Source organism: Mandrillus leucophaeus, unplaced genomic scaffold (assembly GCF_000951045.1).
Source record: "Mandrillus leucophaeus isolate KB7577 unplaced genomic scaffold, Mleu.le_1.0 Scaffold78, whole genome shotgun sequence".
NCBI classification, from domain to species: domain Eukaryota; kingdom Metazoa; phylum Chordata; class Mammalia; order Primates; family Cercopithecidae; genus Mandrillus; species Mandrillus leucophaeus.
In genome coordinates this window covers 1,518,564-1,528,947 of record NW_012108474.1, presented here as the reverse complement: position 1 = coordinate 1,528,947, position 10,384 = coordinate 1,518,564, and the positions used below count along the sequence as shown (strand labels likewise).

Genomic DNA, 10,384 nt, shown 5'->3' with positions numbered 1-10,384 from the left:
AGGCTGGGGAGGCTGGGGTTGTGGGGAAGGCTGGGGACGCGGGTGAGGCTAGGGTTGTGGGGAAGGCTGGGGACGCGGGTGAGGCTAGGGTTGTGGGGAAGGCTGGGGACGCGGGTGAGGCTAGGGTTGTGGGGGAGGCTGGGGAGGTGGGGGAGGCTAGGGTTGTGGGGGAGGCTGGGGGCCTGGACCAGCCCCAGTGTCCTCGGGCCAGGGCAGCTCTCACTGTATCCACGTCCACGGCTCCCTGAAGCCTCCACTTGGCCTGGTCCCGCAGCACTTGGAGCCAGAGCTTCACAGCAGGCAGGAATGGGGTGTGGATGCCAGCCAAGGCCAGAGAGCGGCTGTCCCTGTAGTAGGAGTCCGGTCAGGGCTTGGCCCTGACTCAGATGCCTTAACCAGCACGTTCCAGACTAATAGCCCCAGGAGAGCCCCCCTCACAGGTCCGGGGGCCCTCATCCAAAAGTCTGTCTGCAAGAGATCGGGCTGGGCACCCACCGGCCAGGGATGCTATCCCAGAATCGCTGGAGGTCAGCCAGGGTCAGGTAGAGCTCGAAGAGCCCCGAGGCCACCTCCAGCGTCATCTTGGGGCTCAGCTCCTCTGTCAGCACCCACGCCTCCTCAGCCACCTGTCCAGGACAGCAGAATCAGGCCACCTGCAGCAAGGAATCCCAGGCCCCTCCTAGTCAAGGGCCTCTGCCCACTTCCCCATGCCTGGCAGGTACCCGGGGTCAGGGACCCTGCTCACCAGACGCTCCAGCTGCCGGAAGGTCAGGGTGAAGACGTCCACATTGAGGATGCTGCAGAGGAAGGGACATAGCTCATCCACCTGCGCCCTCCCTGCAGGCTCTGTTGGCCCCAACCCCGGCCCCAGAACAGCCCTGAGAGGCCAGGCCCACCTGTGGAAGAGGCTGGCATAGACACTGTAGCAGGACTGAAGGTCATCATAGATGGCGTCGGCCAGCACAACCAGCCCAGGCAGGCGCTGTGGTCCTGGCTGTAAGGAAGCCTAGCTCGTACCCACCTCTCGGCTGCCCGCACCCCTCACGGCCAGGGTCCCCCACAACCGCACCTGCTCTCGGGGACTCCTGGCATTCAGGATCCTGTCATACCACTCACGGTTGCCTCTCTGCAACAGACGCCACCAAGACAGCATGGGGGTTTGCAGGGAAGAGGGAGAGGTGGGCAAAAGACCGTGGTGCAGAGGTGCAGGGGACGGGAAGGCAGGGCAGGGGAGGGGAGGGCCTAGCGGCCGGCCCCCAATGGGCTTTGGAACACACCTTCAGGGCCGCAGCAACGTCCATATTCAGCTCCGTCTCGAAGGGGCAGATCTCAAAGGAGGGCTGGAAGAACTGCAGCTTGCCCAGACACCTGGGTGGGGGCAGCACGCTGAGTGGGGCCTGCCCTGCCAGCCGCCCCCACCCACGCCGACACGCGGGGCTGCACCCACTTCAGCAGCAGCTCCAGGCGGTAGACAGCGGTGCTGTTGGTGGCGGGGAAGTAGTCGCGGAGCTGGCGCAGCAGCTGCAGCCCGAACTCAGAGAAGGCGGAAAAGCTATCAGCGAGGCCCTCCTCCTGTGAGGACAGGGCCCTTCAGTGCCAGCAGCCCCGACCGCTCACTGATGAGGAGAAACACCCTCCCTTTCTCGGCCCGCAACCCGCTTCCCCCGGCATGGTCAGCCCAGCTCTGCCCTGGGAAGCACCCTCCACGGGCACAGCCGGCCTGTCCCAGCCTCGGTTTCCACCCACGCAGCACACGCAGGGCCTGTGCCCCTGCAGTTCCCACGTCCGTCCCGCAAAGGCCGCTCCCTCCTGTCGCTCAGATGGGCGCCACCTTGGTGGCCTTCCCCAACTCTGTCCTAAGTCCTGACCGCCCCCCGAGGTGACTTCCACGAGCCTCCCATCTCCTTTCCGCAGAGCGCTGGCTCTAGTCCATGTCATACAGTTTGTTTGTCTTTGACCCCCACGCAGGCAGGACTCTGCTCCTCGCCGACCGGCACTCAGCAGCCCCAGTCCCCAGCACTCCCTTCGCCATGGCTCTCAAGGCGGCCCCGGCTGCACCCACCTGCTCCTGGGGCAGTGAGGGCGCCTCCTCCCAGTGTGCCTGCATGTCGTCCAGCAGCCCCAGCAGGTAGCTGTAGTCCAGCGTGCAGGTTTGATGGTGGCGGCTGCTGACCTGCCAGTGCCTGCGGGGCCCAGCCCATGGTCAAGGGATATGGACCCCGCCCCTGCCACGCCCACTCAGCACCACCTACAGCACTACCCCTTTCTCGGCCCCACCCAATCAGCACTGCCGTGCCTACTCATAGCACCGCCCATTCCTCTGCCCTCCAATTAGCGCTGCTGCACCTACTCATAGCACCGCCCCTCTCGCTGCCCCACCTACTCATAGCACCGCCTCTTTCCCTGCCCACCCAATCAGCGCTGCCTCACCTACTCATAGCACCGCCCCTTTCTCTGCCCCACCCTCCCAACCACCACATCCACTCACCGCATGGTCCCCAATGCCCCACCCACCCACGCCCCGCCCACATTCCCTATCCACTCGTAGCTCCACCCACTCACAGGACGGCCAGCTGCAAGGGTGACAGGTTGCTCTGGGCTCCGTGCAGGCAGAGGATGGTGGCGGCTGGTGTGCTGAGCTCTCCTCGCCAGCTGCTGGAGTTGGGCTGGGGGAGGAGGTCTGGCGTGGGTGGAGGCGGGACAGCCCCACATTCCCTCCTCAGGCCCCCTGCCGGGCTGTCCCAATCTCAGGAGCACCCACTACCTCCTCTGCTGGGTGCTCGAACCGCAGCAGATGGCTGAGCAGCAGCAGGTGGGACAGGAAGCCGGATCGCCCGCGCTGGCTCATGGCGGTGTCCCTCTGCAACGCAGAGCCCTCCGGGTCACCAGCTCTGTCCCAGCCCCGCGGGCGGGGGTGGAGGACCGAGACGCCCACTTTCCCCACCTGCGTAGTGATCAGCTTGAGAACCAGGTGGCAGTCTCCCTCCACACGCGACGCACTGGAGCGTGGCTCCAGCTTGAACCAGCGGTCGACGCCAGCCACAGGCACCTCCTGGGGGTAGCATGGGGGTCAGGCCCACCAGACTCCTCCCCCTCTCCTTCCACACTGACTCTGTGAGACCCTGGAGAGACCACATGGCCTGGGCTGCCCTTCTCCGGGGAACGAGGGTGTCAGGCAACGGTGAACACTCAGCGGAGGCCCAAGAGCAGGTGCTCCTCCAGGCAATGCCCTGCCCCTTGAAGACTGGGACACCCCCCAGGCCCTTCCCTAAGCGTCACCAGCCCCACCCCATACCTACTCACCCGGACAGGTATGTTGAGGCACCCCAGGAAGTCATCGGTGTGGTCCTCGGTGGGTCCTGCTGTCCCATTTGCACGGGCTGACTTGACGATCTGTTTGAAGTACCTGGCCAGCGCGGTGGTGGGCGTCACGCTGAGGCTCCTGGGGAGCCACCGCCCGCTGGGCCCCATGACCAAGCTGAGGGCACAGGTGAGGGGTAGAAAGGTCCCCGCAGTCATACCTGCCCATGCCCTTCAGGCCGATGACTTCATTCAGCTTCCTACATGCTTCTACCAGGGACACATCGTCGTCATGATCCCTGGTGGGGAGAGGAGAGGACCTGGCTTGTCTGGAGCCCCCAGCCCAGCCCTGAGTCCGTCCTGCTCCCTCCCAAAAGGTGCCCATTCCCCCCACCCTGCACGGTGCAGGGGCCTGTACCAGATGTCCAGATGCAGCTGGTCCGTGCTCACGTCCTCAATCTCACTACAAGGAGAACAGAGAGACGCCCATGAGGGTCCCTGGCGAGGCTCTGCCCAGGCCGGGGTCAGGGAGTTCAGAAGCAGCAGGGAGCAGGCCACAAGCTCCAGCTCTCCAGACAGGCTGCTCAGGTCCAAATCCCGATCCCACCACGTGTCGCCAGCCGTGTGGCCCCGGTGGCACAACGCCCATCTCTGGGCCTCAGTTTTCTCCTCTGGAAAGTGGCCACAGGGCCCCACAGAGACCGGGAGCCACTGCGAGCCACCCCCCTCCAGGCACAGCCCAACTCTGGACCCCAGGCAGAGCCCCCCTCCCACACCTAGATGGGTGAGGGCCTCACAAGAGGAAGTGCTCCTTCCAGACGGGGTTCAGCGTGCTGCTCTTCACCTCGGTGACCTGGATGCACTTGGCGGGCAGGGGACCCCCGCGCTTGCTGCCCTTGCGGAAGCCAAAGCGCTGCTCTTTCTGCGCACGGGGCTCCCGCGTGGTGTCCGAGGCAGGCAGGATGCCCAGCATGCAGTATGGGTCACTGAAGCCTGGGAACGGTAGGCGCCTCAGCCCCAGCCCCACACCCTCTGCCCTCCACAGTTGCCAGGCCTGGGTGCAGCCGAGGTCTGCTGGGTCCCCACGCACCATTGGGGTCCTTGGCCAGAAGGTTCTTGGCACGTATGACAGAGACTTTCAAGGCATACGTGGGGGCCTGTGGACAGAGGGGTGTGGGAGGCTGGTGAGGCTGAGCTGCCCCCCAGACACCCTGCTTAGCATGGAGGTGACAGGGCCTTGCCCTGTGCCCCCACCACACAGGCACATGCTGGTCAGGGTCTGCCCAGGCAGCGGCGGCCTCACCTTGGCCTTCCTCACTCGCTCGATGGCCTTGGTGTGCTCCTCAGTGCTGGTGCCAAACACCTGTGAAGGGCAGGTGGGTTGGCAGGACCTAGGCAACCCCTGAAGTGAGGCTGACACCATGCTGGGACCTCGGGCTCAGCCCCAGTCACAGACACCCGACCTCAGTCCTCACGGGTGCAGGGTTGGGGGAAGCCTGGGAGGGAGCGGCGGAGGGCTTGTGCCAAGGGGCCCGGGCATGCCCGGAGATGGTCGGCGTGATGGGCACACGAGTGCATGCGCAGGAGCGGGGGCCACAAGGGGACGGAGGAGTTCAGAGCACACTCAGGTGGAAGCCAAGTGCGTCCTTGGGGGTGCATCTGTCAGCCTGTGCGCGTGTGTGTGTGCACCTGCAGCCTGTGCGCGTGTGTGTCTGTGTGCACCTGCAGCCTGTGCGCGCATCTGTGTGCACCCTCAGCCATCTCTGTGTGTTGTGCATGGATCGGGGAGATCCTGCTGTTTGGGTGATCATGGTGTCAGTGGGTCGGGAAGGGGTTGAGGTGGGGAAGCTGTCGGGGTCCAGGTGGGCTGACCTGCTGGAGGTAGCTGAGCAGGGCCTCCTCGTCGTCCACCTGGTCAGGGCCCATGGTCCCCGCTCGGTAAAGCACTGTGTACAGGGCCTCCTCGTAGAGCATGTCCACCTGCAGGTGGGGGGAGGGCAGCCACAGTGCCACGTCCCAGGCCCCCAGCCCTCAGCAGCCCCTCCTGCCTGCCGAGCCCAGGCCCCACCTCTGCCGCCCTGCACTGGGAGCCCCTCCGCTCCTCACTCACCCACCCACCCTGGCTCTCCACCATCACCAGACCCTGTGCACACAGTATCTGCCTATAAACGGCTGAGAGAGCGGCCACTGCAGACAACTGCCCCTGATTCCGGCCCCCACCTTTACCTCCTCCGGGGCCAGGGCTCTCAGGCCACGGCTGGGATCCACAGGCTCTGGGGGTGCTGGCGAGCCACTGCGCAGGGGGACCTGTGTGTGGGGCCCAGGGTGAGGGCCTTGATCACAGGGAGAGCCCTAGGCCTGCGGCTGGGAGGACAAGTGGTGCCCCAGGAGGTGGGAGCAAGGGCAGGGGGGAGGGGGAAGGAGAGAGAGGAGGGGGAAGCCCCGTGCTGGGCTGCAGTACCGGGACCTGGGGGCGGCACCCTCACCTCGGGGCACGGCAGGCCCTGTCTGCCTTCTCCCTTCTTCAGCATGAGGCGCATGTGGGCAAAGAACTCCACGCCGTCCCCAGGTTTCCTGGAGGAAGGGCTGGGTCAGTTCGAGGCTCTCAGCACACTGGCCCCTGCCTGGGACCCTCAACTCCAGGGGCAGACAGGGCCATGTGACCTCCACAGTGTGGCACGGCTAAGTGCAGGCCCTCCTTTGCACCTAGGTGGGCTGGGGCCAGGGTGGCCGTGTGTGAAGTCTGGTGGGGAGTGACCCTGTGAGCGTGTGGGGCTGGGCCCCTGGGCACCCACCAGGCCCCCGTGGCAGGCTCCTGTGGGTCAGCGCTGGCACTCCCTGGTTCCTGCTCAGTCCTGCGGCGGAAGGACGGGCACACCTGCACCTGCCTGAGCACGCTGCTCTTAATGTCCAGCAAGGTCGACATGGTGGGTGACCTACAGCAGAGAGCACGGCCCGCAGCCTCAGGTCACCCACTCCATTCTCCGTGCACCACAGAGGCCACGGCAGGCGGGGGGTGGGCGGGAAGAGGTGGGGCAGAGGCCTGGGGGCTCACCCACAGCCTGGATGGCACTGGGCACCTGTCCACACACCTGCTGGGTGACCAGCTAAGTCCCTGCACGCCCTACAGGGCGGCTTCTGGGAGGAGGTAGCGGATGCCATCAAAGGCAGGGCTGGTGCCCACCCGGAGCCGGGGGTCCATCCAGGGGCTCCTGGGGTCTCACTGGAGAGGGAGGTGGTTGCTGCACTCGCCCCCCAACACCTCTCCCCATGACAGCACAGGGGGAGGCACCTGTCTCCTGGGGCTGCACCAAGAGGACCAAGATCTGGGTCACAGCGCTCAGCTCCCCCAGCCCCTGTGCCCACTCTGGGGCCAGGACAGATGCCAGGTACCCAGCTCTCCTATGCAGGAGGTAAAAACTCGCCAGAACCCTGACATCCCGGACCACAGAGGAGCCTGGGTACGAAAGGCCTGTGGGTCTTCATCACCTTGACAGAGGAGGGGCCGGTGGCCTGGGCTGCAGCACTCATGCCCAGGTGGGGCAGGCAGTGCTCACATGGCCAGGAGGCCCTGGAGGGGACGGTCTGGGGGTCCTCACTCACCAACCACAGCGGAGGTCAGTGCCCCCTCCTCACCCCAGGAACTGGTCAGCAAACCTGAGGTGGACAGTGGAAGGTGGGGGCAGTGCCTCCACAAAGCAGGGCCTGCTCCCCACAGTTGGTACAAACGAGAATGTGAAGCGAGCCGGGCCCCGCTGGAAAATGCCGGGTGTGGGGGCTACAGCTCCCTCCCAGTCCATCCGGAGTCACTTCCCCTCATGTTGCTATGGCAACCGAGCCACCCTGTCAGCCTCCTGCTTGTAGTAGCAGCAGCCCAGATGTCACCACTGGGACACAGCTGCCCTCTGCCGAGGCCTGGAGCCCGGGCCCAGGCAGACCCCTGCCCGGAAGGCCCCACCCACTTTTTGTTTTGTTTTGTTGAGATGGAGTCTCAGTCTGTCGCCCAGGCTGGAGAGCAGTGGCACGATCTCAGCTCACCGCAACGTCCACCTCCAGGTTCAAGTGATTCTCCCCTGCCTCAGCCTCCCGAGTAGCTGGGATTACAGACGCCCACCACCACGCCTGGCTAATTTTTTTGTACTTTCAGTAGAGACGGGGTGTCACCATGTTGGCCAGGCTGGTCTTGAACTCCTGACCTCAGGTGATCCACCTGCCTCGTCCTCTCAAAGTGCTGGGATTACAGGCATGAGCCACTGCCGCCGAGCCCACCCGTGTCAGGGAGGAAGGCCAGGTGGTACCGACCTGCACACCCCTTCAACAGGGGCAGGATGATGGCTAAGACACCACAGCCTCCTGAGACCCTCTTCCTCCACACTGGTACAGATGCAGACCCTCCACCTCTGCACTGCCTCTGCCTGCATGGCCCCCAGCAGCCCCAGGGAGGTCCCCTCCCCTCCCCACTCCATGAAAACTGTCCCAGAGTCAGGCCACCTCTGCCCCACCACAAGAGACGTATCCACTCTTGGGATCCTGTCCCAGCCTTGCCGGTCTCTGATTTCTAGGACACCGTGCTCCCCCAGCCCCCCGGGGTCCTAGCCTTGCTATCTGGGTCCCCTTCCCTTGCCAGTGCTCTCTCATCCACCTGCGGAGGGTGCCTCCGGGCTGGGCACACTGGCCGTTGCAGGGGGCATGGTCATTCTCATGGAACAGGAGAGGAAATGAAGACTCAGCAGGTTCTATTGCTCACCCAGGCTCCCACAGACAGTTGGCGGTGAGGGCCAGGCTAGCCCACCCCTCCCCTGCATGCCCAGGTCAGTTCCCCTTGGCTGCACTAGACTCATAAGCTCAGTGGGCAGCACAGGGGCCCGGGCACACCGTGCCAGTGGTGGGTTCCAAATGGACCTTGTGGCGCCAGCTCCCGGGCCCCTGCTGTGTCTGTGGGGGTTCAGAGTCACCAGCCCCAATCTACACCCACACTAGCTCAGACACCATTCCTGGACATCTCAACCGGATTCCAGGGTCCCTGCAAGCTCCCGAGCCCTGGGTGCAGGCTCTTATGGGACCAGACCCTAGAGCTGAGGACAGGAAGGAGGGTTTGCAGCTCCCACCCTATGAGAGGTAATGCTTGGGGGGGCCTCACTCCTTCAAACCTATCAGTGCCTTCCCCTGTGAGCCTCCCCCCAAAAGACAGGGGGCTCAGTGGGCTGGGTACAATGCTTCCGGAAGCTGTCACCCCCACAGCCAGTCGTGAAATCCCCAGGGACCTGGGAGTCGCAGACCCCGCTTCCCCTCCCTTGCTGGGTGGAAAAGGCTGCTCCCCTTGCAGCCCCCTGAAGCCAGCAGAGCAGCCGCTGCTGGAGCTGTTGCCAGGGCAACCGTCGGCCGCATGTGCGTGTGACGGGGCGATGGGGGCTCGCAGTCCTGGAGACAAACGTGACGCAGGAGCTAAGTGGCCCGAGCTGCGGGGTTGGGGAGGGGGTGTCTTCCTGAGAACAAGATGTTCTAGGCAGAAAGAGGGGGCTCAGTGCCCTCCCTGCATTTTTCTCTCCACACTCACCTCCTCATCCCCAGAGCGGCCCGAGAGGGGTGCCCTTTGCTCCCTGCATCTCAGATGGGTAAACAGAGGCGCAGGGCAGAGAGCCTATCCAAGGTCCCAGAGCCAGCAGGTGGGCCGGGGACGTCCATCCAGGTCTCTCTGGCGTCCCCAGTGCTAAGCTCCTGGGACAACCAGCTAGGCTGGCCATGCTGACCCCAACCGCAGCTCCTGCCCCTCCCGCTGCCCGTTGCTAGGATGGGTGCAATATTGGCGTCTTGGCACAGGTGTATGGAAGACTTGGCTCATCCTGGGTGCGCGGAAACCCCTTTGGTTCCTCTGGAAACCCCAGGCTGCCCAGGCAGCTGATAGCCTGGCTGCACCCAACTGCGTGGGCCCTGGGAGCCACCTGCCACAGAGGCCAGAGCTGCTGGGAATGGTGGACATACGCATCTGCCTGTGTCTGTGACCAGTGCAGGAAGCACTGACTGCCTGGGTGGCTCTCAGCACTTACGGGACAGGAGTGAGCCAGGTGCAGGGGACCCCCCGTCTTTCCCGTGGGTCCAGATGTGGTGTAACTCCTTCCCAGGCTCTCACCCTGGGACAGTAGCATGAGGCAGGATGAGCCCAGACTCTGCTCATGCCTGATGCCAGGGCCAGGACCACACTCCCATGTGTCCAGTGAGCAGAGGAAGGACTGCCAAGGAGTTCCTGCCTTGTGGCACGGGGGCGGAGCCACACCTGCCCGTCCCACCTTGCTCCCTGGCTGTCCCCCAGGCCCTGGCTGAATGGGGAATGACATTTTGCAAGGAGGATGGCACGTCTCATTTCACAGCCCAGGGCAGGGGCGACTTGCCCATAGCCCAGATGTGAAACTGGGACTCTGAGCCATCTCCTGCCAGGCCATTTGGGGGCTGGGGGTGGGGGAACAGTGAGGTAGCTGAGTCTGGGGGCAGCAGAGCAGAGGCTGGGTCAACCTTCCTCCCCAGCGCAGGATGTCTGGGAACAAACGCCTTCAACGTGCTGGGGGCGCCCTTCTTACCACATTTGGGGCAGGGGGGTGGCTGTTGGTGCCCTGGGTGTGTGCCTGTCAGGGGAGGTGGCGGGACGTGTGCCCCACAGGCTGGCTCTCCAAGCCGCCCTCTTGGTCTTCTCTCCAGCTTCCTCGCTCTTCCTCCCTCAGCGCCCCGACTCCCCTTCACTAGGGCCTGGGGGTTTTCCGTGGGAATCTCTCCCTGGTCTGACTGACTCCTCCAGACGGCCCCTGCGCGGCTGATGGCAGCGCCCAGGTGCAGGTTACCTGGCGGGCCCGCTACAAACGCTGCTCCCCGGGGTCTCATTCCAGTCTAATCCCGGGAATCTGCATTCTAACAAGTGCTGCCGGTGGCCTTGGGCTCCCTGAAGTCTGAGACCGGCTGCCAAGGTCCGGCTGCTGGCGCCCAGCAGGAGCGCAGGAGACCGGAGCCCGCGGCGCCTTCTTCCTCCCCTCTCCTGTGTCTGCGCAGCGCTCTCTCCTCCCTCTGCTCACCGACCCCCTCCCTGCCCCGCCTC

General features: G+C 64.7%; 1 protein-coding gene across 3 annotated transcripts in view; it reads right to left on the bottom strand.

Annotated features, from left to right (window-relative positions):
* The window catches only part of BAIAP3 (BAI1-associated protein 3), a 13,753-nt gene extending 3,421 nt beyond the window's left edge, over window positions 1-10,332 (bottom strand). Inside the window, exons 1-22 of one of the 3 annotated variants that reach the window (XM_011966928.1) lie at window positions 10,079-10,332; window positions 6,096-6,236; window positions 5,787-5,874; window positions 5,527-5,607; window positions 5,173-5,280; window positions 4,604-4,663; window positions 4,391-4,457; window positions 4,098-4,293; window positions 3,719-3,763; window positions 3,522-3,599; window positions 3,304-3,406; window positions 2,945-3,052; window positions 2,765-2,860; window positions 2,563-2,666; window positions 2,063-2,183; window positions 1,448-1,572; window positions 1,278-1,368; window positions 1,070-1,126; window positions 897-994; window positions 746-797; window positions 496-626; window positions 224-347 (exon numbers count right to left, since the gene is read on the bottom strand). In XM_011966928.1, coding sequence (XP_011822318.1) covers window positions 224-347; window positions 496-626; window positions 746-797; window positions 897-994; window positions 1,070-1,126; window positions 1,278-1,368; window positions 1,448-1,572; window positions 2,063-2,183; window positions 2,563-2,666; window positions 2,765-2,860; window positions 2,945-3,052; window positions 3,304-3,406; window positions 3,522-3,599; window positions 3,719-3,763; window positions 4,098-4,293; window positions 4,391-4,457; window positions 4,604-4,663; window positions 5,173-5,280; window positions 5,527-5,607; window positions 5,787-5,874; window positions 6,096-6,236; window positions 10,079-10,173 — 2,169 coding nt within the window. In that variant the 5' untranslated portion in view covers window positions 10,174-10,332. Of the gene's footprint in view, window positions 1-223; window positions 348-495; window positions 627-745; window positions 798-896; window positions 995-1,069; window positions 1,127-1,277; window positions 1,369-1,447; window positions 1,573-2,062; window positions 2,184-2,562; window positions 2,667-2,764; window positions 2,861-2,944; window positions 3,053-3,303; window positions 3,407-3,521; window positions 3,600-3,718; window positions 3,764-4,097; window positions 4,294-4,390; window positions 4,458-4,603; window positions 4,664-5,172; window positions 5,281-5,526; window positions 5,608-5,786; window positions 5,875-6,095; window positions 6,237-10,078 lie in introns of those variants that run through there. The other 2 variants (XM_011966929.1, XM_011966930.1) reach the window with 2 other exon arrangements.
* Window positions 10,333-10,384: the final 52 nt, after the last annotated feature.